At 33.7% G+C, this 24,677-nt stretch overlaps 1 protein-coding gene across 3 annotated transcripts in view; it reads right to left on the reverse strand.

The window, feature by feature from the left end:
- The window catches only part of Diaph2 (diaphanous related formin 2), a 707,007-nt gene that overhangs the window by 404,628 nt on the left and 277,702 nt on the right, over positions 1 to 24,677 (reverse strand). For all 3 annotated transcript variants that reach the window (XM_021152793.3, XM_021152792.3, XM_085838035.1), the window contains 2 exons: positions 20,277 to 20,378; positions 16,519 to 16,613 (listed from right to left, as the gene is read on the reverse strand). In XM_021152793.3, coding sequence (XP_021008452.1) covers positions 16,519 to 16,613; positions 20,277 to 20,378 — 197 coding nt within the window. The remainder of the gene's footprint in view (positions 1 to 16,518; positions 16,614 to 20,276; positions 20,379 to 24,677) is intronic.

Genomic DNA, 24,677 nt, shown 5'->3' on the forward strand with positions numbered 1-24,677 from the left:
CTAGTAACTAAGCCTCTAAAGGAGCTCTCTTAAGCACTGAGATGTGACATCTCTCCAGTCCAATACCTAGGGTCTTATATCTTGAAGGTCTGAAAATTAGTAATTTTAAGAGTGTGTCTATTGGTATACTGGTAAGAAAAACAGCCAGGCGTGGTGGCACACGCCTTTAATTCCAGCACTCAGGAGGCAGAGGCAGAGGAAGGTGGATTTCTGAGTTCGAGGCCAGCGTGGTCTACAAAATGAGTTCCATGACAGCCAGGGTTAGAGAAAAAAAAAAAAAAAAAAAAAACCCTGTCTCAAAAAAAAAAAAAAAAAAAAAAAAAGGAAAAACAAAGATCCACTTGGGTAACATGAGTAATTTTCACTATGGTGCAATCAAATTAAAAGGGGTAACAACATTAATAAATTATGAAATAATGTAATTAAGCACATTTAAAACTTTAAATTTCAACGTATTTAAACTGTGAATATGATTATAAAAATATCAAGTCCAAAATAGAATTTCAGATGTCAAAATTATACTATTTTATTTCACGTTTCACTATAATCTATTAATTCATATGAAAACAGGCTCCATAGAGATGATTCATCTTTCCTTTCTCTGGAAGCTACATGAAATATTTAAGCTCCCAATGTGTTTGATATATATTCTAACTTAAGGTATAATTTGATAAGAAAAGTATAGCATGTACAGAACTAGTAATATTTTGTAGGTTCTGTATGTGAATAATGATGAAAACAAGACACCACAATATGAAACACACATAAATTGCTTCAATGAGTCAACAACTAGGAAAATCCATGCTGCAAGCAATCATCAGAGGAAATGACTAAAGGCAATTATACAAACATTGTCAACCTGTAGCCAAAAAAATCATAAGATTCTAACAAGAGGAAGAAGGATCAGCAGAGTCAGCATGAAAAGAATGGACTGATCCTGAGAATCAGCCTGACACTGTATGATAGACTACTGAGATTCCTCCTGAGACCCAAGGATCCCCAAAGAAGCAACAAACGGACTGAGACCAGAAATCCTCTAAAGAATGATTTAGGGTGCAACACATTTGTCCCTTGAATGTATCTGAAGCCCAGGCTAATTACTCCAAACATGTTCATGCCCATGAAACTTGTAGAAAGGAGAGATATGTCTCATGTCCTGGTTTTGATTCCAACCCTTCCTTAAATGTCCCACCTCCAAGAAAATGATGAAAGGACAAGCCATGCTTCCATTATTTTCCATTTAAAAAAAAACATATATTCTTGACATAAAATGCTTCTGTATATCATGTGGTAATCTTTCTGTTACTCTACAGCTACTCCTAGAATCGTTTTAGATAGGAAATGGGGAAAAATCATCCTGACTTGCTACATGGTGATGGCAAAATTCATTTGGCGAATGGGAAAGTTGTTTGCAGAGGTGCTTAGAAACATTCAACTTAGAAGCTTCTGCAAACAAAGAAACAAATAAACAAAGCCCTACCAGAGTTACCAGGAACAATTACCCATTATATAGACATGTAATCAAACAGATCAGATTGGTATTATAAAATTCATATTACCAAGGTCTCTTCACAAGAAAAAAATAGCTCTTGAATTTAGTGTTTGATTCATATTGCAACTACTTCTGATCTGTAAATAAATTGCAAAGATTGTTTAATAGTTCATATACACACCATATGTGCCAGGGGCAGAAAGCTTGATATAGTAGAAAAAAGAAACAAACAAAAAATGAACCTTTCAATGTAATAGATTCTAAAAAAATGACTGGATAATAGGCAAATGGCCTGTAAGTTTTACAGCATGATCAAATTCCTCTTCACCGTCCTCTGCTGCTGCTTAATAGCATGTTCCCTCACCCCCAGCAACTATTTCAAAATGTGTGTTTTAAAGATCAAATCAGTGTGAGGATGAAAATTTCATCCTAGAAAATGTCAGTGAGTTGAAGTTTACTTAAAAAAAAAGGAAGAAGAAGAACAACAAAGGAGAAAGCAGTAAGTATGCCACCAAATGATGAGATTTTTTTCTCATCTTTTATGCATCATAAATTCACTTTCTGATAACTGTCAGTGTTATTTGAAGGAATTTCTCCTAACAGACCACAGGTTTCTAACTACTTTTTACATTTATGCAATTACTCTATAATGCTTCCAAAATTTTATTTCTTTTAAATGTTAATTGCACATGTAAAGGTTACTTAAGTAAAGGTATTGAACCATACTGCCCTTTCCTTCTTGACAAAATATAACCTTTCTCTTTCTTTCTTTCTTTCTTTCTTTCTTTCTTTCTTTCTTTCTTTCTTTCTTTCTTTCTTTCTTTCTTTCTTTTTCTCTTATATCTTATTAAGTCATTTTAGTAGTAGAGAACTGAATTAAGTTCTGTGGGATTAAGTCTATCATTTACTACATAACTGGATGAGGCCCAATATTTCATTTAAAAATGTATTATCGCAGTATTTTCAAGCCATATACAGGAGGATAAATACAAGGATAGTAAAATTTTTTAATTTCTACTGATAAGTACACACATGCTTATTAATGAAGAAACGGATGTTTTTCTCAAACACTTGGCTATGTCTGTGCCATTGTAACACAATTTTTTATACTTGCTTGAACAAAAAATTAAATTTCTTGATTATTACTCCTTATTAGGGCATGTTTTTCCACACTTTTGTACAGCATGGAGCTTAAACAGTTGTGTACGCATGTGCGCATATGTTCTAGGTGGTTTAATGTAAACTGGACACACAATAATGTGATCTGAGAAGAGGAAGCCTCAATTAAGAAAATGCTTCCATTAGATCGGGTTATAAGTAAGTCTGTAAAGCATTTTTTTTTCTGGTTTCTACATGCTATGCTTATTTATTTATTTATTTATTTGTTGGTTTATTTATTCTTAGATGTTTTCTTTATATACATTTCAAATATCATCCCAAAAGTTCCCTCCCTCCACCCTGCTCCCCTACCCAACCCTTCTGTTTCCTGGTTCTGGAATTCCCCTGTACTGGGGTATATAATCTTCACAAGACCAAGGGCCTCTCCTCACATTGATGGCCAACTAGGCTATCCTCTGCTACATATGCAACTAGAGACACAAGCTCTGGGTGGGGGGTACAGGTTGCTTCATATTGTTGTTACTCCTATAGGGTTGCAGAGCCCTTTAGCTCCTTGGGTACTTTCTCTAGCTCCTTCATTGGGGGCCCTGTGATGAATCCAATAGATGACTGTGAGCATCCACTTCTGTATTTGCCAGGCACTGGCATAGCCTCACAAGACACAGCTAAATCAGTGTCCTGTCAGCAAAATCTTTCTGACATATGCAATAGTGTGTGGGTTTGGTGGTTGTATATGGGATGGATCATGGGTGGGATAGTCTGTGGATGGTCCTTCCTTATGTCTCATCTCCAAACTTTGTCTAACCCCTTACATGGGTATTTTGTTCCCTATTCTAAGGAGGGAAGAAGTATCCACACTTTGGTCTTCCTTCTTCTTGAGTTTCATGTGTTTTGCAAATTGTATGTTGGGTAGTCTAAGTTTCTGAGCTAATATTCACTTATCAGTGAGTGCACATCATGTGTGTTCTTTTGTGATTGGATTACCTCACTCAGGATGATATCCTCCAGATACATCCATTTGTCCAAGAATTTCATAAATTCATTGTTTTTAATAGCTGACTAGTACTCCATTGTGTAAATATACTATATTATCTGTATTCATTACTTTGTTGAGGGACATCTGGGTTCTTTCCAACTTCTGGCTATTATAAATAATACAGCTATGAACATAGTGGAGCATGTGTCCTTATTACAAGTTGGAACTTCTTCTGGGTAGATGCCCGGGAGAGGTATTGCTGGATCTTCTGGTAGTACTATGTCCAATTTTCTGAGGAACCTCCAGGCTGATTTCCAGAGGGGTTGTACAAGCTTGCAATCCCACCTAAAATGGAGGAGTGTTCCTCTTTCTCCACATCCTAGCCAGTATCTGCTCTCAGCTGAGTTTTTTGTTTTGTTTTGTTTGTCTGTTTGTTTGTTTTTGTTTTTTTGTTTTTTGGTTTTTTTTGAGACAGGGTTTCTCTGCAGGCCTGGTTGTCCTGGAACTTGATCTTAGCCATTCTGATTGGTATGAGAAAACACAATTGTCATTTGAACAGTACCAAACCTGGTACTGTCCTTACGTTTTTGGTTTATACATGTATTTCCCAGTAATACTGCTCACCTCCTATGCGATGGTCACATTAGCTATTAGATACTATGGGACTATTAGATGACAAGTCTAAATAGGCCATTGTATGCTCCCACTGTTGAGCCAGGCAGAAGGGACAGTGTGACACAGCACACTCACTGGACAGACTCAGAAGTGTGGGCCTCCACCAGTGTTGAATAGGTTGTTAGCTATAAGACTTGATTGTATATTTTAGTTTATGTTCCTCACATTTCAAAAGAATATACAAATTTTCAGTTTGTTTTTACTCTGAACAACAACCATGACAGCGTTTGAAAACAAATAAACACAAAAAAAACTATTTCAAGTCTAATCTTGTCATGGTTGTTGTTTCAGAAATCATTATTAAATATTTGTATACTGTTCTAAAATATCTGACATATATTCTCATGGAGAAATCCACAGCTTTTAAAAGAATAAGGAAAAAAGTCACATGATCATGAACAGGTCATCCTTTGTGTCATTTATTTACATGATAAAGGGGAACTCATCAAACAGAAATTTAAGTTTTGCCAAAAAAGTCCAGTTTTGTATTCTTTGAAATATTCCTATTTCTACCTCAAAGCAATATTCAAATTGTCTATGAAAATAATGCATAAAAATGTATTTGGCCAGGAGCACTGATTTTCTAACAGATATAAAAACAATAACAGTCTTCTCTGCAATCTTCAAAATAGGATTTTCTTTTCAACTAGTGATTTCTGCTTGTATTTATAAATATTTATATAGCTAACTCTTCCCCTACTCTACAAAAAATGCAAAACAATACTGATAGATGGCATGTACAGATGATTTGAAAATGTATGACAATGCAAATTCCAAATATAAAATGACTTAATGTTAAATACACAACATAGTATACAAATATGTTTTTTCAAGGCATGACTGGTATTATGTTGGTTCAGTGGTTTCCTTTTTCGTTAACCTAACACTTTCTCCAAATGTTGTCCAATTACAATTTGTCACTACAATGTGATAGCTTGCCCCATCTGCATTAAGTTACCAAGGACAGTGTCTGTCCTTTTCATTGTAACTGACACAGCAACACTTGTTAAAAAACAACAACGACAAAATCCTTGGCATAAAACCACAGAAGAGAAATCCATGTTTGGGATGTATGGCAAATGACTGAAAGTTTCCCCCAGAATTATTTAAGAAAATTCATATGTTCTCTGGACCTCTTACTGTTCCTGTACAAAGAGAATGAGCAATTTTAACATTACATGTATCCTGTTCAGTATCTGTTCTATAATACCTCTATTTTTCTTCATAAATTTAGAACAGCAAATAAATTCTGCATGCCAAACTATAATTTCTCAACAACCAACATTTTCTTTTTTTTAGTAATTAAGCTTTCTTTAAAAAGTTATCATACTTATCAAAGTTATTATAACAATTACCATAGAAGCAGTATACTGAATTATAACTCTGACTGATACTAAAGGAACTATATAAAATAAACATAAAAAAGGCAAAGATATTGGTACATTCATAATATGAGCATCTTATTAAAATATTCTGAATAAGCAGTAATGGCATAGTAGAAAAAGCAGATAAAAATAAATGTGAAAAATATAAATATGTACAGCATTCTAGCATACAAAGTGAAAAGCAGTTTAAGAAGAAAGAAATTTATACTTTGCTTATCCAATTCCAAATGGTCAACCCTAAAAATATGTATAGGAGCATCACAGAGTAAGCACGTTGTATTTAGAAAGATATACACAAAAAGATATAAAAGACATAAAAAAGATAAAAAGATATGTGTCAGAAGACAAAATGGGACAAGCTAATAACTAGCAGGTGATCATCCTGAAATGGCCTTCTTTGGATTATTTTATAATCTGCAACAGGTGTGCCCTTATTAAGCTAGGCTGTAAGTAATTCATTTTAGGAAAGATTCCTGCTATTAATGTTTTTCCTATTATTATTAAACATATAACAATTAGTAAGCAATAGCACACCCCTTTGGAGCAGATCTCTGCAGATCCATGAAGGTTTATTTTCATGTAGTGTTGCTATATAAACAAATAGATGACTTAATTTTTAATGATGATCCTAAAAGAATTCCTAAAATTATATCGGTGATTTCTGGAGTTCAACTTCTAGAGCTCCTTGTATATATTGTATATTAGTCCCCTATCAGATTTAGGATTGGTAAAAATTCTTTCCCAATCCGTTGGTGTCCTTTATGTCTTATTGACATTATCTTTTGGTGTACAGAAGCTTTGTAATTTTATGAGGTCCCATTAGTTGATTCTTGATCTTGTTATAGTGCAGGCCATTGCTGTTCTCTTTAGGAATTTTTCCCATGTGCCCATATCTTCGAGGCTTATTCCACTTTCTCCTCTACAAATTTCAGTGTCTCTGGTTTTATGTGGAGTTCTTTGATCCACTTAGACTTGAGCTTTGTACAAGGAGATAAGAATATATCAATTCGCATTCTTCTACATGGGAACGGCCAGTTGTGACAGCATCATTTGTTGAAAATGCTGTCCTTTTTTTAGTTTGCTCTGCTTGGTAAATAAAGATGCCAGCATCCAATGGCTGGGCAGGATAGACAGAGGCAGGGCTTTTAGGATTTCAGCCACATGTTGTGCCAGCACGATTTGTTGAAAACGCTGTCTTCTTTCCACAGGATGGTTTCAGCTCCCTTGTAAAAGATCAGATGACCATAGGTGTGTGGGTTCATTTCTGGGTCTTCAATTCTATTCCATTGATCTACCTGACTGTCCCTGTACCAGTACCATGCAGTTTTTATCACAATTCCTCTGTAGTACAGCTTTAGGTCAGGCATGGTGATTCCCCCAGAGAGTCTTTCATTGTTGAGAATAATGTTTGCTATCCTAGCTTTTTTGTTATTCCAGATGAATTTGCAAATTGCCCTTTCTAACTCAGTGAAGAACTGAGTTGGAATTTTGATGGGTATTGCATTGAATCTGTAGATTGCTTTTGGCAGGATAGCCATTTTTACTATATTAATCCTGCCAATCCATGAGCATGAGAGATATTTCCATCTTCTGAGATCTTCTTGAATTTTCTTTCTTCAGAGACTTGAAGTTCTTATCATACAGATCTTTCACTTCCCTAGTTGCAGTCACACTAAGGTATTTTATATTATTTCTGACTGTTGTTAAGGGTGTTATTTCCCTAATTTCTTTCTCAGCCTGTGTATCCTTTGTGTAGAGAAAGGGCACTGATTTGTTTTAGTTAATTTTAAATGCATCCACTTTGCTGAAGCTTTTTATCAGGTTTTAGGAGTTCTCTGATGGAATTTTTAGGGTCACTTATATATACTATCATATCATCTGCGAACAGTGATATTTTGACTTCTTCCTTTTCAATTTGTATCCCCTTGAACTCCTTTTATTGTCTAGTTGCTCTGGCTAGGACTTAGAGTACTACATTGAATAGGTAGGGAGAAAGTGGGCAGCCTTGTTAGAGTTGGGAATCTGTTCTTCTGGCTTTCTTCTTTTAGTTGTGTTAAAGGATTACTTTTTTGCTTTTTCTAGGTAGTAGTTTCCATCTTTGTGTTGGTGGTTTTCCCTTTATTATCCTTTGAAGGGCTGGATTCATGGAAAGATTTTGTGTGGATTTGGTTTTCTCATGGAATACTTTGATTTCTTCATCTATGGTAATTGAGAATTTTGCTGGGTACAGTAGCCTGTGCTGGCATTTGTGATCTCTTAGTGTCTGTATAACATCTTTTTAAGATCTTCTGGCTTTCATAGTCTCTGGTAAGAAGGCTGGAGTAATTCTAATAGGCCTGCCTTTATATGTTACTTGACCTTTTTCCCTTACTGCTTTTAAAATTCTGTCTTTATTTAGTGCATTTGTTGTTCTGATTATTATGTGTCAAGAGGAATTTCTTTTTTGGTCTAGTCTATTTGGAGTTCTGTAGGCTTCTTGTATGTTCATGGGCATCTCTTTCTTTTGGTATGGGAAGTTTTCTTCTATAATTTTGTTGAAGATATTTCCTGGTTGAAAATCTTCATTCTCATCTACTCCTATTATCCCTAGGTTTGGTCTTCTCATTGTGTCCTGGATTTCCTGGATGTTTTTGAGTTAGGATCTTTTTGCATTTTGCATTTTCTTTGATTGTTGTGTCCATGGAATCTTGTGTCTATGGAATCTTCTGCATGGGAGATCCTCTCTTCCATGTCTTGTGCTCTGTTGCTGATGCTCACATCTATGGTTCCTGATTTCTTTCCTAGGGTTTTTATCTCCAGAGTTGTCTCCCTTTTGGTTTTATTCATTGTTTCTACTTCCATTTTTAGATCTTGGATGGTTTTGTTCAATTCCATCCCCTGTTTGGTTGTGTTTTCCTGTAATTCTTTAAGGGATTTTTGTTTCTTCTACCTGTTTAGCAGTGTTTGCCTGTAGTTCCTTTAAGGACTTCTACTTGTTTAGCAGTGTTCTCCGGTAATTCCTTGATGGATTTTTGTGCTTCCTCTTTAAGGGCTTCTACCTCTTTAGCACTGTTCTCCTGTATTTCTTTAAGTGAGTTATTAATGCCCTTCTATAAATCTTCTACCACCATCATGAGATATGATTTTAAATCCGTGTCTTGCTTTTCGGGTGTGCTGGGGTATCCAGGACTCGTTGTGGTGGGCGTACTGGGTTCTGATGATGCCCAGTGTTCTTGGTTTCTTTTAGTAAGATTCTTAAGTTTGCCTTTCGCCATCTGGAAATCTCTGGTGTTAATGATCAAGCTGTCTCTGGTTGGAACTTGATCCTCCTGTGATTCTGTTAGCCTCTGTCAGCATTCCTGGGAGTGAAACTCTCACCTGAGTTCCAGTGATCATAGCACTTTCTGCAGGCAAGCTCTCTTCTTGCAAGGCAGGCGTCCAGAAGTCTGGAGCTCTGATCCATCTCCTGAGTTCTGCAGTCAGAACCCTCCCTATATGCTAACTCTCCTATGGCAAGGATTGTGCCCAGGGGTCTGGGTCTCAGCTCTGCCTTCTGGCTGAGGATGAAGGCCTGAGAGGACCCTGACCAAGAAGCTCTGTAGCTTCTATCACCGAGGAGCTCTCAGGTGATCAGAAGGTCCTGGGTTTGCTAGAGGTCCTGTGGTGTGGAGAGTCCTCTGGTTCCCAGGATGCCCTCGGCCGGGTTCATGCAGAAGATGGTGTGGTTAGCCCAGACCTGAATGGATCCCAGCCTCTGGTAGGGCAGGGTTCCTTTCGTCCCTGTTCCTGCTGGCACAAGACCCTCTGTGATTCTTTGGAGCTGATGTTGTGTTCCACTCACCAGTGTTCCTGAGGTGATCCCGAGGTCCTGCGGAGTGGAAAGCACTCTGGAGCCCTTAGCAGCCTCTGCTGGGCTCAGAAGGAAGATCGGGTAAATTTTCAAACTAAATGGTATAAGCAAAGATTTCATATATAGAAAGAAACATATATATTATATATAATATGTAAATATCTATATAATATCTATTATATACATATATACATATGTAAAATATATATATTATGCAGAGAAGTTATAAGGAGAATAACAAAATATTTATTCTTACTTTATAACTGAGTGGTTATATTATTTCCTTAGATGAGTTCATCGTGAAGAATCCTTCATTTAAATTAAAATAAATAATGATCATAGTAATAGTAAAACAATACTTTCAACATACCAAAAGGATACTTATTAATTGATATATAGAATTCAATGTTTCTTTCATTGCATTTAGTAATACTAGGTCCTCATTCCTTGTTAACTAACTATATCATTATTACAGAGTACAAACAGTGATGTTTGCACATCATGTGTTGTAGATGATGTTTTAAAATGTAATTGAATATAAGGCTGATTTCTAATGAGAGATATTTTATAATGTGTCTAGTCAAGAAGACTTTAGTAGACATATATTATTCCTTTTCGACAGTAAAATCAAATCAGTCACTCACCTATATACCATACAGTAGGGAGAAAGGTAGGTAAACAATGGTGTGTGAAAAACACCAATGAACTAATCATATGAACTATTTTGATTCCAGGTTGATTGTGTAATATTATTTAATTTACCTGGCATACTTTTAAGCTAAGCAAGCAAATATTGAGTATGTTAACTTTATTAAGCTCTATATATAAACCACGCAAATATGCTACTATGTGATAAAGGAAAAAAAGCCACCTCATAGTAATATAATTAGATGTTTCAAAACTGAGAATATTTGTGGTCTCTAATGTACAATGCCTGACCATGCAATTTTGGAACTGAGTGAGAATCAGAAACAGATTTCATAAGTTATGATTTTGGTTGTGATTTATACTAATCAAATATGTAAAACTTAAGTCATCAAGTTTGTAATAAACTTAGAAAGAGGAATTAATTGTATATATCAAATTCTGAAATGTTACTACTTTTCCATCAAAAGGTAAATTAATTTATAAAACAATGGTTTGCAACTGAGGACAGAAGTAGATCTGCTATATTCATTGTACAGAAACTAAAATCAAAACTGACAGTGACTGCAGCTGTAAGTGTCTAGAAGACAGAATCCCACAATCCAATGCTCACAATGTAACAGTCCAAGGTAAGGAAATATACTTTCCTTGTGTTCATTACCTAAAGGCTTTTAAATGCATTTGTTTTGTTATAGAGCTATAAAATGCATATATAGAAAGTGAATCAATATGTCAACCCCATATTTAACTCCTTCTCATTCCTCATTGACTGCTCATGTGTAATACTGAAATACAATAGTTAACATATATTTATATTATACATCATACAATATATGGTAATATAGTATGTTAACCATATTATATTAGAGTAAAATTTAATATACTTATCATGTATCTTTATTAAATATGATGACTAGGTAAATTCTAATTTGCTTTGAAGATACAGAGTCACAGAAACCTGGAAAAAGATATGTGAAGATTTACTCTGATATTTGTAATTGCCATCCTTGGAATATAATACAATGCTTTTCAAAATATAGTCAAGTGTTATGGGTTATGAAATGCTTTGCTAGCCAAATCTTCCTTCACTCCAACACATTTTACTATCTGTTCCCCTTCTTTATTAAGTTAAAGGACTATTTTTTGTTAGAATTGTAAAATTTATGAAAAGTAAATAATAGGAAGCAACATTTTACACAACTGTGAAGAAAAACGTTTTTATTCAAATTGTAAGAAGGGTAAAATTTTCACACTAAATGCTATAAGCAAAGATTAATTTCTTAAAGCTACCCTTCCTTTCCTTGCAAATAAGAACACAACCAGTGTCAGTAACAAATAACATACTTACTCTGCTTTGAAAAATTCAACATAGAATGAAACAATGATGAGCAGACACAATATTTGTTGGGATTAGATTCAGCTTAACTATAGACTGAAATTAGTACATAATGCTCAAAAACAAAGCTGCTGTCAAAACAGACAAAACAATACATTTTAAAACTCCATCTAATGAAAAGTTAGAGACCAAGACTGAAAAAAAAAAAAAGCAAAAATAATCCACAGATAAAAATACAAGTGTATTGCCGAAGGATCACAAATATTTATTCTTATATGAAAACAAATAGGAAAGAAATGTTTTAAGATTGTTCCTGTCAATTCTAATGTTTTACTTTCTTTAAAGAATTAAGAAACCAAATGTGAAGAACACTAGTTGCTATTTAAGAAAAAAAAATTGTTCTAAAATTCTATAATCCTAATGCCTTTATAGCCTTAATTGATATACTTGTAGTGTCCTAAAGCTATCAAATCTGGTAAAGTACACAAACACATGCCGACTCACAAACCTGAACAAAATACAGATGGTCGATAGCCACATAAATAGATCAATAATTACAAAGACGGATTGAAGAGACAAAAATGAGCTCTACTATTACACATGCATGAACTTCCTGACTATAAGAATAATTATACACTACAACTGGTTAATTGAGGGAAGTTGAACAATCTTTTTTCTTGCAGAATCAATAGATAGCCATTTATTTTTGATGACTTAGGTGTAGCACTGCCTGGAATTCAGGGGATGGATTGAATGACCTTTGCTTCTATCTAATCATTTTGTCAGTATTCAGGAATGAGTTATATAGATCATGTAATCTATTTTGAGATGTAAAAATCACATTTGAGAAAACATAATCATGTGGAAAGGTGTAGGTTTTATGTCTTGCATGAACTGAAGTCTTAGATTTTCAATTGTGTTTCAGAAACATAAAGCAGCCAGAATACAAGGAAGATATAAGCAGGAAGTGAACAGAAATATTCTTTTGCATGGGTTTTCAGTTATGAAGTGTTGTAGAGCTACATTTAGCCTGAGGCATTATTGGTACATATTTTAGCCTTCTCTACATGAAGAATGTTTTTAAAATGTAAAGAGAAGAAATGAGAAAATGAGAAAAAGGTAGAACAAATGAAGTAGGTGATGAGACCGCAAACAATGAAAAGCCCCATCCTCTGGAACTGTTTCTTAAATGAAGAGAGGTAGAGGGCAGAATACCATAAATAAATACAACATCTGCTTTAAAAGTACAGGAAACGTGTGTTCAGCATATTTTTAGGAGACCTATAGAATAACCAATATTAGACTTAACTACAATTGTAGGTATTGAAAGAAGCTCTATGCAATAGGGGGACAGTAGGTGACACTGATGCACTGTTAATAGTGGCAAGAATAAATTTTAAAAATAAATGATAAGGTATTTCTCTCCCTGATTGCAGTCACTATTTACAGGTCTACAGTGTCTATGTTATAATTTATCATGGCTTGATATGCATATTACTTTTACTCTGATTTCTCTATCACCACCCATTGCCTCACCATAAGTGGTCTACAGAAATGCAGTCCTTGACCTTCTACTTGTTACTTTTCTATCACTGGAAGTCTCAAGAATTTCAGTAGTTTTCATACTTTAAGAATCAGTTCTTTGCAAATGACCCTCTGATCTTGTTTTCTGTACTGACCTCAATTCTATCATTGAAACATATTATACTATCATAATTCTTCTAGTTCTTTTCTGTGTTCTAGATTTTTTTCTCCTACCTAGTTTGTTTCTCCATTAAAAACCAAAATCCAAGTGTTAAAAACATCTTGTAACCAAACCTTTCAATGAATATATATTTTAAATCCAAGTATTTACCACCACCACCCTTCCCAACTTCACCCAACCCCAATAAATGCCTGTATAGTTTAGGGCATTCTTTATTTTGTACTTTAAAAAGTACTTTGGATTTTCCTGTTTATTCTATTAATAGAAACTACCACGAGAGAGAGAGAGAGAGAGAGAGAGAGAGAGAGAGAGAGAGAGAGAGAGAGAGAGACAGAGAGAGAAAGAGATAGAGACAGAGACAGAGAGAGACAGAGATTAGTCGAATGTGCCTATATTCAATGGTTTGACATTTGAGGCAGACTACCAGTCATTACATTATGATCTCAGTTTTTATAATAGGACCCCAACCAATTCACTAATTATTTCCCTATGCTTGCTCACCACTATCCTATGTTAATCCAGAAATATGTAGAAATTATGAAGTCTTCAGAGTCTTCAAATATTTGCCAACCAATAGCCACTTATTCAATCCTGGTAATTCTTTAACGTCTAGTTTAATGTGACTTTGATCCACAAAAAAACTACCATAACCACGGTACCCTTGGAAGCATATCTAACAGGTTCTCAGGTTATTGGATGCTCCATGGACTTCTTGCTGTTGGAATAAATTCTCAGTATAAAATCAAATGCATTTCATTATAAATGAAACAAATTGTATTGAAATAGTTGTCAACATATTTTCCAAAGCAAGTTGTGTATAATAATAGATGTAAGATCTAGTGGCAGGTCTAATAAATAATTTTGAAAAAGTAATGAGTATAGACAATGTTTCTTGCTATCTGACACAACTGGAATGAACAAAGAAAATATTTACTACCACTATTAATGCTATGTGTAAGTACTGTTTTTACTACTTTGATCTACTCTTTTTAGTTTTAATTAAACAAAACGCAAAATGTTAATTAGAACTACATTCAAAGAAATTTGCAATATTTGATACTCCCATGTTCAGAAACTGCTGAGTCCTTTCCAATTGTACTGAATTAACATATCTTTGAAAATGTTTCTGCACAATATGCTATTCTTCTATGTAAATCTTATTTTATCCATGCCTGGCAAATATAATTTCTCTACCAATATTTCTCAAGCATTTAATAATTATTTTTAAGCACTAATTATCTGAAATAATGCATACTTTAATTTTTTATTTTTCTCCTCTAACATTTAACAATTTTAAACTACTGCTTTTATTTCTTTTTCAGCATGTCTAACATTCAAACATTATTTTCAACAATATACAGCCTAAATACTAGTCATCTAAATAAAAAATATTTTTAAGTAGGTCATTTATCCTTTCAAATAAGCACAGTCTTCTAGTTGTCTAGTGAGGAATTGTTTATTGACCTACTGTAGGAGACATAACACCTGTGTTAATTCATGTTCCTGGGAAATGATGTGTCCTTAATTGCTTTTTGTTGTTTTTGTTGCCATGAGGAGACAACCACGCTACATGAGCAACAAGCTGTGATTATGCATAGATGAAGTTTAGCACTGTAATCAAACAGAACTTACAACAAAGTTAATCTGATGATACATATTTAATGTTGTGCATTATCGATGTGCTACATGGTAATTAGACATAAATGGTAAACACTTCATGTGAATGGCAAATTGATGTTACTTTCACATCATTGAAGCAAACATATCTAGTTTGGGAGTCCTAGAGATTTCCTTTTGGCACAAGAAAATCAAACTTTTGTGGTAACAGTAAAGCTATAATTATTTCACCTGAGGAGCATCTTCCTGCCATAATATGTTTAGATATACGAATCATCCAGATAAAACTAATACTAATCTTAAAAACTCAGATGTCTCATCCAATCATACATTTTGAATAAGAGAGAATTAATTTGGATTGACCAAGATAGGAAATGAGAAAAAATGGTTCTCTATTGGACAATCAGCAATCTGGCTTTTCAACAAATTCTTATCAAATAGAAACCAAGAAAATGCAGAATACTCAGGCTGGAGAGCTGGGTCAAGGGATGAGAGAGTGTACTCTCAGAGGGGATTTGAGTTCAGGTCCCAGCATACACTTAAGGAAATATCTAATTGTCCGGAATCCCATCACCTGGGGGAAAGCTGATGCCTCTGTCTTCTTGACATCTGCACTCACCTGAACTATGACTTTTGCACAATAATTGAAGTGAACAAGGCACATTAAATGTGACAAGTTACCCCTTTTTGTTGGATCATGACATTCTGTTTTAAAATATGTCATGGCAAGACAGTAAACTTGTGACACCTTATTAATGAAAGGTTTTAAATCTTTTCTATGTAATAAAATTATAGTAAGGTACGGTCATAATTTAAATCCAATCATTGTAATCATTCTTCTCTGTATTAGAACATTATAGTTTCCCTCTATGTACCTCGGCAAATTAAAAGGAAAAAAAAAACTACTACAAATATGAAACATCAAGTTGCTGAATGTCTATGCCAGTATAATTTTTCTTATTTTTAAAGTCAGGTTTTAAGAATTTATGTTGAAAATATTGTCTTTTTTCCACTGGATGGTTTTAGTTCCTTTGTCAAAGATCAAGTGACCATAGGTGTGTGGGTTCATTTCTGAGTCTTGAGTTCTGTTCCATTGTACCTGCCTGTCTCTGTACCAATACCATGCAGTTGTTATCACCATTGCTCTGTAGTACAGCTTGAGGTCATGGATGGTGTTTTGTCCCAAAGTTCTTTTATTGTTGAAAACTGTTTTCCATATCTTGGATTTTCTGTTCTTTAAATAAATTTGCAAATTGCACTTTCTACCACTGGGAAGAATTGAGTTGGAATTTTGGTGGGGATTGCATTAAATCTGGAGATTGCATTCAGCAAGATGTCCATTTTTATCATATTAATCCTGCCAATCTATGAGAATAGGAGATATTTCCAGGTTCTGAGATCTTTTTCAATTTCTTTCTTCAGAGAAATAAATCAAACCTTGTTAATGTTTACTTTTTCCAACAAGAGGATTTTTGAGAACATATTATGCCAATACATAAAGGTATATCATTATAGTAAATCCTCACCATATACCAATCAAGCCTTGATTCTATTGTAAATAAGCATGACCAAATTGAAAACATAAATGAGGCAAAGTGTGATACCTCCATCAAACTTGAAAATGAATCCTCCATGAAAACATGACTTGTTCATAATATCAAAACTATTTTTCATAACATCAAGCAGAGATACTTCTAAAATATCTACCATGATTTTTAAACTGAAGATTTCCAATGTACCTGAATTAGGGCCTCACTGAGCATCTCTTCATTAACCTCCAAAATAATGTTCTTTATTTCCTCGTATGGCATGCGGTAAGATCCAAGGAAGATAGCTAAAATGAAATTGGATTTTATTAATGTCAGAATAGCATCAAAATTTAAGAATCCTAATATACATATGTGTGTATCCATATATATACACACATATATATATTTTATTTTATGTGTAATAAAATCTCACATGATTTTATTAATGTCAGAATAGCATCAAAATTTAAGAATCCTAATATTCATATATATACACACATATATATATACACACATATATATATACATATGGATATATACATATGGATATATACATATGGATCTATGGATATATACATATATATACACCAATTTATAGACTCAAATTATGCTATTTTGTTAGTAATATACTAATTTACAGAACTATAAGCTGCTTCTACTCGATGGAGTATTCTATCAATATTGGTAAAATAATCTAATATCCCACAGGTTATAGCATTTCCAGCTCCAGTGTACATATTTACAAAATAAAATTCCTACTTAGATCTCTCATAACTCTATGCATAATCATTTTATGTTAAGCTAATATATATTGACCAACCCAAAATTGATTAAAGTTGTCCTTTTAATTCAATCTAGTTTTTTTTTTCTTTTTTTTTAATAAGATTTAAATGTCAAACTTTTCAGATATATTCAAAATAGCATTTTTCAGGAATGATAATAATGTAAACATTACTCTATATTTTTCAGATTTAACCTAAAAATATTCAATAGAAAGTTGGAGAAATAGTTAATTAGTTAGTTTTACATTTTTACTTGCAGTAGCACCATGAAAAGTATGCCATCTCACTCTGACTACCATTTCATTAACCACCACATCTGAGAAATTCACGCTACCTGTTCCTTCACCATCTGTTGACTCTTATGGCTTAAATATGATAAGCTCTCTGAAAACCTCTCATACTACCTGCTTGCTCTTTAGGGGAAATTTGAGACATGGAGCTTTAGAAAAGTGATTGGTTCCAAGAAATTTGACAAATGTGTTGATGACTTCAGGATGAGTATACTATTGGTACTTTGAATAAATTGTTGAATAGTCTATTAGAAGATGATGCCCCAATATAGGGGAATGCCAGGGCCAAAAGAATGGGAATGGGTGGGTAGGGAAGTGGGGGGCGCTATGGGGGACTTTTGGGATAGCATTGGAAATGTAATTGAGGAAAATATGTAATAAAAAATATTAAAAATTTAAAAAAAAACAACAAGATGTGACTGAAAGCAGATTTAGAAATCAGAAAAATGCATCAAAACTTTGGAAGATGACAGAAATTTGACTTCTTGATCCTGTGGATATGTTAAGTCAATAGTTAAAAGTGAATCTCACATGTATTTTTTCTTTAATTTAAATAAAACCAGCTCTCATTTGTACTTGTGAAGCGACCACGTAGAGGAACTGTAAAGCTTTCTGACAAGGACTATAATCTTTTCATTGATAAAAAAAAAAAAAAGAAAAAGAAAATGAGGCAGGAATCAAAGAATTCAATCACCAGGAAAGTTATATCTTGCCCCAAAATGCCTTCTCTCTGGATATCAGCTTTTTTTTATTCTTTCACAATTATGAAGTGAGCAGCTTCGAACCACAATGAGCTAAAGTAGATCTTTTCTCTTTTTAGTTGGCCCACTCTGGTACTTTTTCACAATGACAAAAAATTTACTGACCCAATAGCCTTAGGAATAATGAAATGGGTTGTGAAAATATGACATTGCTTACTTCAGAGAAGTCTATATCATTCTTAACAATAACCCCAAAACATAGAAGTGTTTATGAAGCCCACTTTAATATACCAAGAAGAAGCTATCATATACATTTTAAAATAAATAATTTTATATCATAACAATAGAGATACAAGAATAATAAGATATTCTGAGAGGAATAAGAACTATATTCATGTAAATTTTCTTTCAAGGAACACAATTAAATTGCATTGTTTTGTTCTTATTGTTATAGTCTTCTTGTGACTATAAAACACACTTTCTCTCTCTCTCTCTCTCTCTCTCTCTCTCTCTCTCTCTCTCTGTGTGTGTGTGTGTGTGTGTGTGTGTGTGTCTGTGTTTGTTTGTGTGCGTATGTGTGTATGTTTGTGTATGTATTACCTGGGTTTAATACTACCTGTGGTTTTAGTGATCCACTGCCAATTTTGGAAGGGATAAACCCAAAAACACAGCAGGACACCACTGAACTTTTAAAGGAAAGAGCTAAAGTGCTGGATTCATCAATGTACTCTGCATTCCTGCTGATATTCAGGTGGCAAACAAGTATTGTTTTTCATATGCTGAGTTATTTCCTTGTCCATCTTTACTTCATTGGATAGATTTAACGTCATATTGGAAAAATATTCAACTAATATTACCTAGAATACATTACAATTACACAGGTACAATTTTTAAATAAATTTCATACCATTCTTCATTAAACCCACTATTTTTATTTGTTTTTGTTTGTTTGTTTGTTTGGTTGGTTGGTTGGTTGGTTGGTTGCTTTGGTTTTTTTCGAGACAGGGTTTCTCTGTGTAGCCTTGGCTGTCCTGGAACTCAATCTGTAGACCAGGCTGACCTCAGACTCAGAAATTCACCTGCCTCTGCCTCCAAAGTGCTGGGATTAAAGGCATGAGCCACCACGCCCAGCTTAAACCTACTTTTTATGAGAAAAATAACTCTGAGAGGTAGAACGTGAAAAAAAACCTATTAGTGAGTTTTTATGGAAAGCAATACCTGATTGCACTGGTAGCAAAAGCAAAATTAATATTCACTATCTGGGCAAATGATTATCTAAACACAGGTACTCAATGAGAATTCTAATACTAAAATAAGTCTCATGGCCATGTATTAACTAGATAATATGATCACATTGTGTAATAAAAAAAACTGAAATAAACTTTGAGGGAGAAAACTATCATTGCAGTAGTGCACAAGTTTTTTTATAGCTATCAGTAGAGTGGTTATATGAGTTATATTTTGCCTGATAACAGAATGGTCAGTTTATATTCATCCCATTCTCACATAACTACCATGGTATTCTGTGTGCAATTAAAAATGTAGGATGTATTCAAGTTTCTCACACAAGAGTGTTTTAGTATCATCAGTATCTAAACACCCTTCTGTAGTGATAAAAAATATTCTACATCCAACTTAGAAGAGAAAGTAGGTCAAAGTAAAACTTAGAGGCTTTTTAAATGGTCATGCATTTAACTATCCCGCTACATTATCAATACCACAATTAATGGCTCAGTGCTTAGTTAAAGGCTTCAAGGATCAGCAACCAGTTTTAAAGTGTAGTGGCTAACAATTTAACTAGATCACATTACAATTATTTTAAACAAAAGAATAGCAGTTAAAGAAATTGTCCAAACTGCCAAGGAAATACTTGTAAAAACATGAGTCCCAGACCTACTCAGTAAAATAAAAATGGAAAAAGTTAACACTACATTTTAAATAATAACTTATATTATGTTTCATTATGTTCACTATGGAAGTTTTTTTAACAATGTATTCCAAACCTCTACAAATAATATATTCTAGCAGGTTAAATGAAGTTCAATTATTTTCTTCAATTTGGTTAAGTGGCATAGGGAAACTTGGATTATATTTACATAGGACCTTATTTCTAGCAGTGGGTCTATTCAAATTTGTAAGGTTGTTTACACTGAGTTAGCCATCACCACCATGCCTATGCAGAATACATTACATACATAGATTCTGGGCTGTTTTGGTATCCAAAATTCTCAGTTCCTTCACTTTCTTCTTTGGAGGCCCACTCCTATTTTCTTCTGCAGCCTCTGTATTCCTTTGACCTGAAAGAAAAATGTTGATTCATAAACAATAATGGTTCTAATCCAAGTACATGAAATAACATTAGTAAGGCATGTTAACTACATTAATAAAGGTGATTCTGAAATCAATAAATGTGTTTATTTCATTAGCTCAGGGAAGAGGATAAACATAAAAATATAGACCTGTTTAGAGGTTTCCCTACAAATTAAATATCAGCACTTAAGCAGAAAAGATAAGCCAAATAGAACTAAAAATCAATTGCTGCTTTTTCACTAATGTGTAACATAAATTACTCCTTTACAGGTAACTGGAGCAGCCCTGGAATTAAACATAAAAGTAAAATCTCACTAATTTGAACTAATTTAGGAAAAAAGAAGACATGCTTTTTCTCCTAAAACATGCTAATATTTAGACATTTATTCTTTTCAGTGAAAGAAACTGCTTTAAAGCGCCTAAGGTAACTGTAGCTGTTAAAAGGATTGTAACAGTAAAACTCAGCATTGGGTTTTGTTTGAAGAATTGGTTTAAAGCTTTTGTAAGTTGTACAAGAGTCCCGCCCATTTGCATATTCATGATTCCATGAAAATGGAGGCTTGCTCAAAACACTATATGTACTGTTTCTCCAAACAGTTGAAAGGATTGATTGAAGCAGCAAGGTGTACAGTATCAAGGAGCAGAAGTGTTTGCCCCTAATTCACACTTGAAAGACACTAGTGACAAACCTTTGACTGTCTGCTAAGAAAATGAAACATGAAGTCTCCAAGTACCAACTACAAGAAAATGCTCAAGGGATTTTACTCAAGTATTGCTGGTTTACTTCTTCCATGATAAATACAAGATTGTAGGCAATGGGACCACTAAATTATGTTAGACACAGTGGACTTTCTTTTTCAATCAAGAGGTATTCTTGCACTCAAAACACTGCTAAATTTCATCACTGATGCATAAACTGATTATCATGTTATTTTTTTTTTCTTTTTTCTTATCACTGGTAGAAAATAAAGTTTACTTGGAGGTGACAATGATTTTTTTTTTATTATTTCAATTTATTTGATATTGGCTAAAGACCTCACACCTGCATTTAAAAAAGTAAAATAGTGAAAGGGAAACACTCATAATATATATCTTTGCCAAAGAAAGATATCAGCATCTGTGAGTCTTTTGCAGTAGTCCAAAACATGCATGAAAATGTTGAAAATCCATAGATTCTATCTTTACTGGTGTAAGATGTAAGATATACAAATTCTTTTAGCTTAGCAGACAAGTAACATGTGAAATAAATTAACTACAAAACCTATCTTAAATATTATAAGGCTTAGCAGAATAATCAATGTAAGAACAGAAATACTCTAATGAGGGTAGATAATAATTCCCTTGAAAATTATAATTTTGTGACAGGTGTCAAATTCTTTGCAATGTTGCCAAAACACAATCATTGGAATTGGTGAAAGAAAAATGACTTTTAGTATATTTCTTTATAAACCTCCATAAATGTTCCTCAAAGGACCTTATGAAAGTACAGTGTGTTTCTAATGTAAGAGTCAACATTTCAATTTATTCTAATTTTATGCTGCTCTCTCAGTTTAAGACAACTGCATAAAGAAATGACAGCTCAATAGCTATTTCTGATGTCAATAAAGAGAATTTGAATTATATCAAAATTACTTCTGAAAGTACATTCAGAAATTTTAATAAAATCAAAGAAGTAGTCAAGAGAATGTTCCCCACTTCAATAGTCCTAAACTTTAACACAGGAAAGTAATTAAACAGCAACATGCAGGATAAAATGTTGTCAGATGAAGATTATATGAATATTATCTTATTTTGAAATTAATAATCTCAGCCTAACACAGGTGTACCTAATGCTCATTACATTTGGCTATTATTTTTCACTAAATTCTAGTCTGAACCATTTGTTTTTTCATTTAAACAAATGTTTAAAATTAATTAAATATCTTAAGTATCTGTAGCACACTGCTTCCTTAGGAATTGTAGGCTATTTTACCTGTATTGTGTGACTCATCTAAAAATCTGACATTTACAAAGCAATAAACATTTCATCACTGTGTACCACTTTTTGGAGAATAAAAGTAGTATAGCAAATTTAAATTAGTTCCCAAATGAGACAAGTTTTCAAAAATAATGGCTAATATTGTCTTTGTCCCCATCTTAAAAAAAAAAAAATGAAGCAAGAGACTGAAGAGCCATTTTATGTTTCATTACAAAAACAATCTTATACTCTTTTTTTCCAGTGGTCCTAGCACAGGTCCACAGGTGGCATCTGCTCATTCGAGGTGCTCTGTGGCTTTCTATATTAACCTCAGTGGCTTTCTATTCTTGCAACAGAGAAATAAAAATCCAGTATGAAACATATAAAAGCTCCAGTCTGTTTTGACAGTTTATAAATTGATGGCCTTGGAAATCCTGAAGAACAAATGTAGGAACCACAAACAATAGTATAGATGATAATCTTTTAAATGTAGGTAAAGTTTATTCAGTTTGGCAAGTAACAAAGTACTCCATTGTGCTCAGTTGTCTTTGTATAGAGCAGCACATTTGTTTATGAAACCTTGAAAGGGAATGCTGATGCAACATGAAGAAAGAGCTTGCATTCTTGTTTGCTTTTCCATGTTACATGGGACAGCTGTGCAGTTTCCCCTTTCCCTGCTGCCTGCTGCCTGCAGCTGCACAGTAAGGCCTCCTACAGAAAAGTAGATTTTATCCTGACACCTGCATAGCATCTAAAGCAATAGGAATGGCATTATCAGGAGTGTTCCTGAAGTTCAGTGCACATTAACAAGACTAATGGTCCTAATGGTGGGAATCACAAACACACACACACACACACACACACACACACACACACTTTGTAATGATTTCCTAATTAAGGAACAAATCTTACTAGTTGTAGTTTATACAAGAACACCCCCCCTCCCAAATCAGGAAGCACATGTTACTACAAATTAACATCTGCATAACTAATATACTTATACACCTGTTCATTAAGCCAATTACTGAACACTGCTAAATGTCACCAGAACAGTATGTTTAACAACATGAATAGCTAATATTGCATATTTTCAATCAGCCTCAATATCTTGGCAGATATTGTATATTTTAGGAAGGACAAATAAATATGTCTTACAGTTTTAGGGATAAACTTTGTTTCAGCTGGTAATTTCAATCCCCAAACTAAAGCATGGTTCTTACTTCAAAGTAGAATTTGACAAATGAGGTTGATGTTTTTCCCATTAACTTTTAACCTATGCTAAGTACATTATTCAAGTAAGAGTCTGTCCCTTTACCCAAATGTTTTCCCTGGCTTTCTATGAACTAATGGACATTTTCCTGGCTGTTGTACCTACTCAAAATGTCCTGTAATGCTAAACTGCATAATTCATGTGGAAAGCCAAAGATTCAAATAATAATCCATAAGAACAAAATGTGCAAAACAGAGATGATTATCAGGAAATGTATAAATGAAAAAAATATAATGCTAAATTCTAATACTTGTAGATTATGAAGACATTTCTTGCAGAGATTATTGTTTAGAAAACCATCATACACAAGGTGCTTTGATTTTTTTTTTTTGATCAATTTTAAACTATTGCAAATCTTGTACTCAATTTAGCTTAATATGGAATGCAGTTAAGTTGGTGGGGCAAGATTTAATATCACACATAAAACTACAACTATGTATAACACTAAAAAATCACCAGGGATTAATCATGATATTCATTTTTATTAGCCAAATAGAGGTGTGACAATATTCAATAGACCAAGTCACTTTAAATAACACACATTAACTTCTTCACACTACTGGAAGAAATTAAAGATCAAGGTGTTACGAAGGTTTCATTCTGAGGCTTCTTATCTAAGAAGTCACAATCTTCCTATGCCCTTATTTTTTTTTTTCCAGTGTGTGGTCAAAGCACAATATTAGAGCCTGATCATACGTTGTGCCTTATTAAATTGATTACTTCCCCAGAGGCCCTATCACCAAATAGCATCACACTTAATGGGAAATTCAACTAGTTAGTGAATCTTGGAAGAAACCAAATATTCAGTACATAACAATACCAGCTATTTGCATTTTTGGAAAGCAAAGTCGCCAGACACAAACTTGTAAGAGGCAACAAAGAATAGTTGAATGGCTTATAATTTAAAAATTTTAATAGAATTCTTCCTGATGTCCAAAGTACACTATTGTGTATTGTTGAACATGAAAACTTAAATGACCCCATAGGAAGTTCAACAGTCTCAAGTAAACTGGTTCCCTGAGATCTCCCAGACACTGGCCCACCAACAAGGCAGCATGG

This window comes from Mus caroli, unplaced genomic scaffold (genome assembly GCF_978045245.1).
Source record: "Mus caroli unplaced genomic scaffold, Mus_caroli_1 scaffold_5, whole genome shotgun sequence".
NCBI classification, from domain to species: Eukaryota; Metazoa; Chordata; class Mammalia; order Rodentia; family Muridae; genus Mus; species Mus caroli.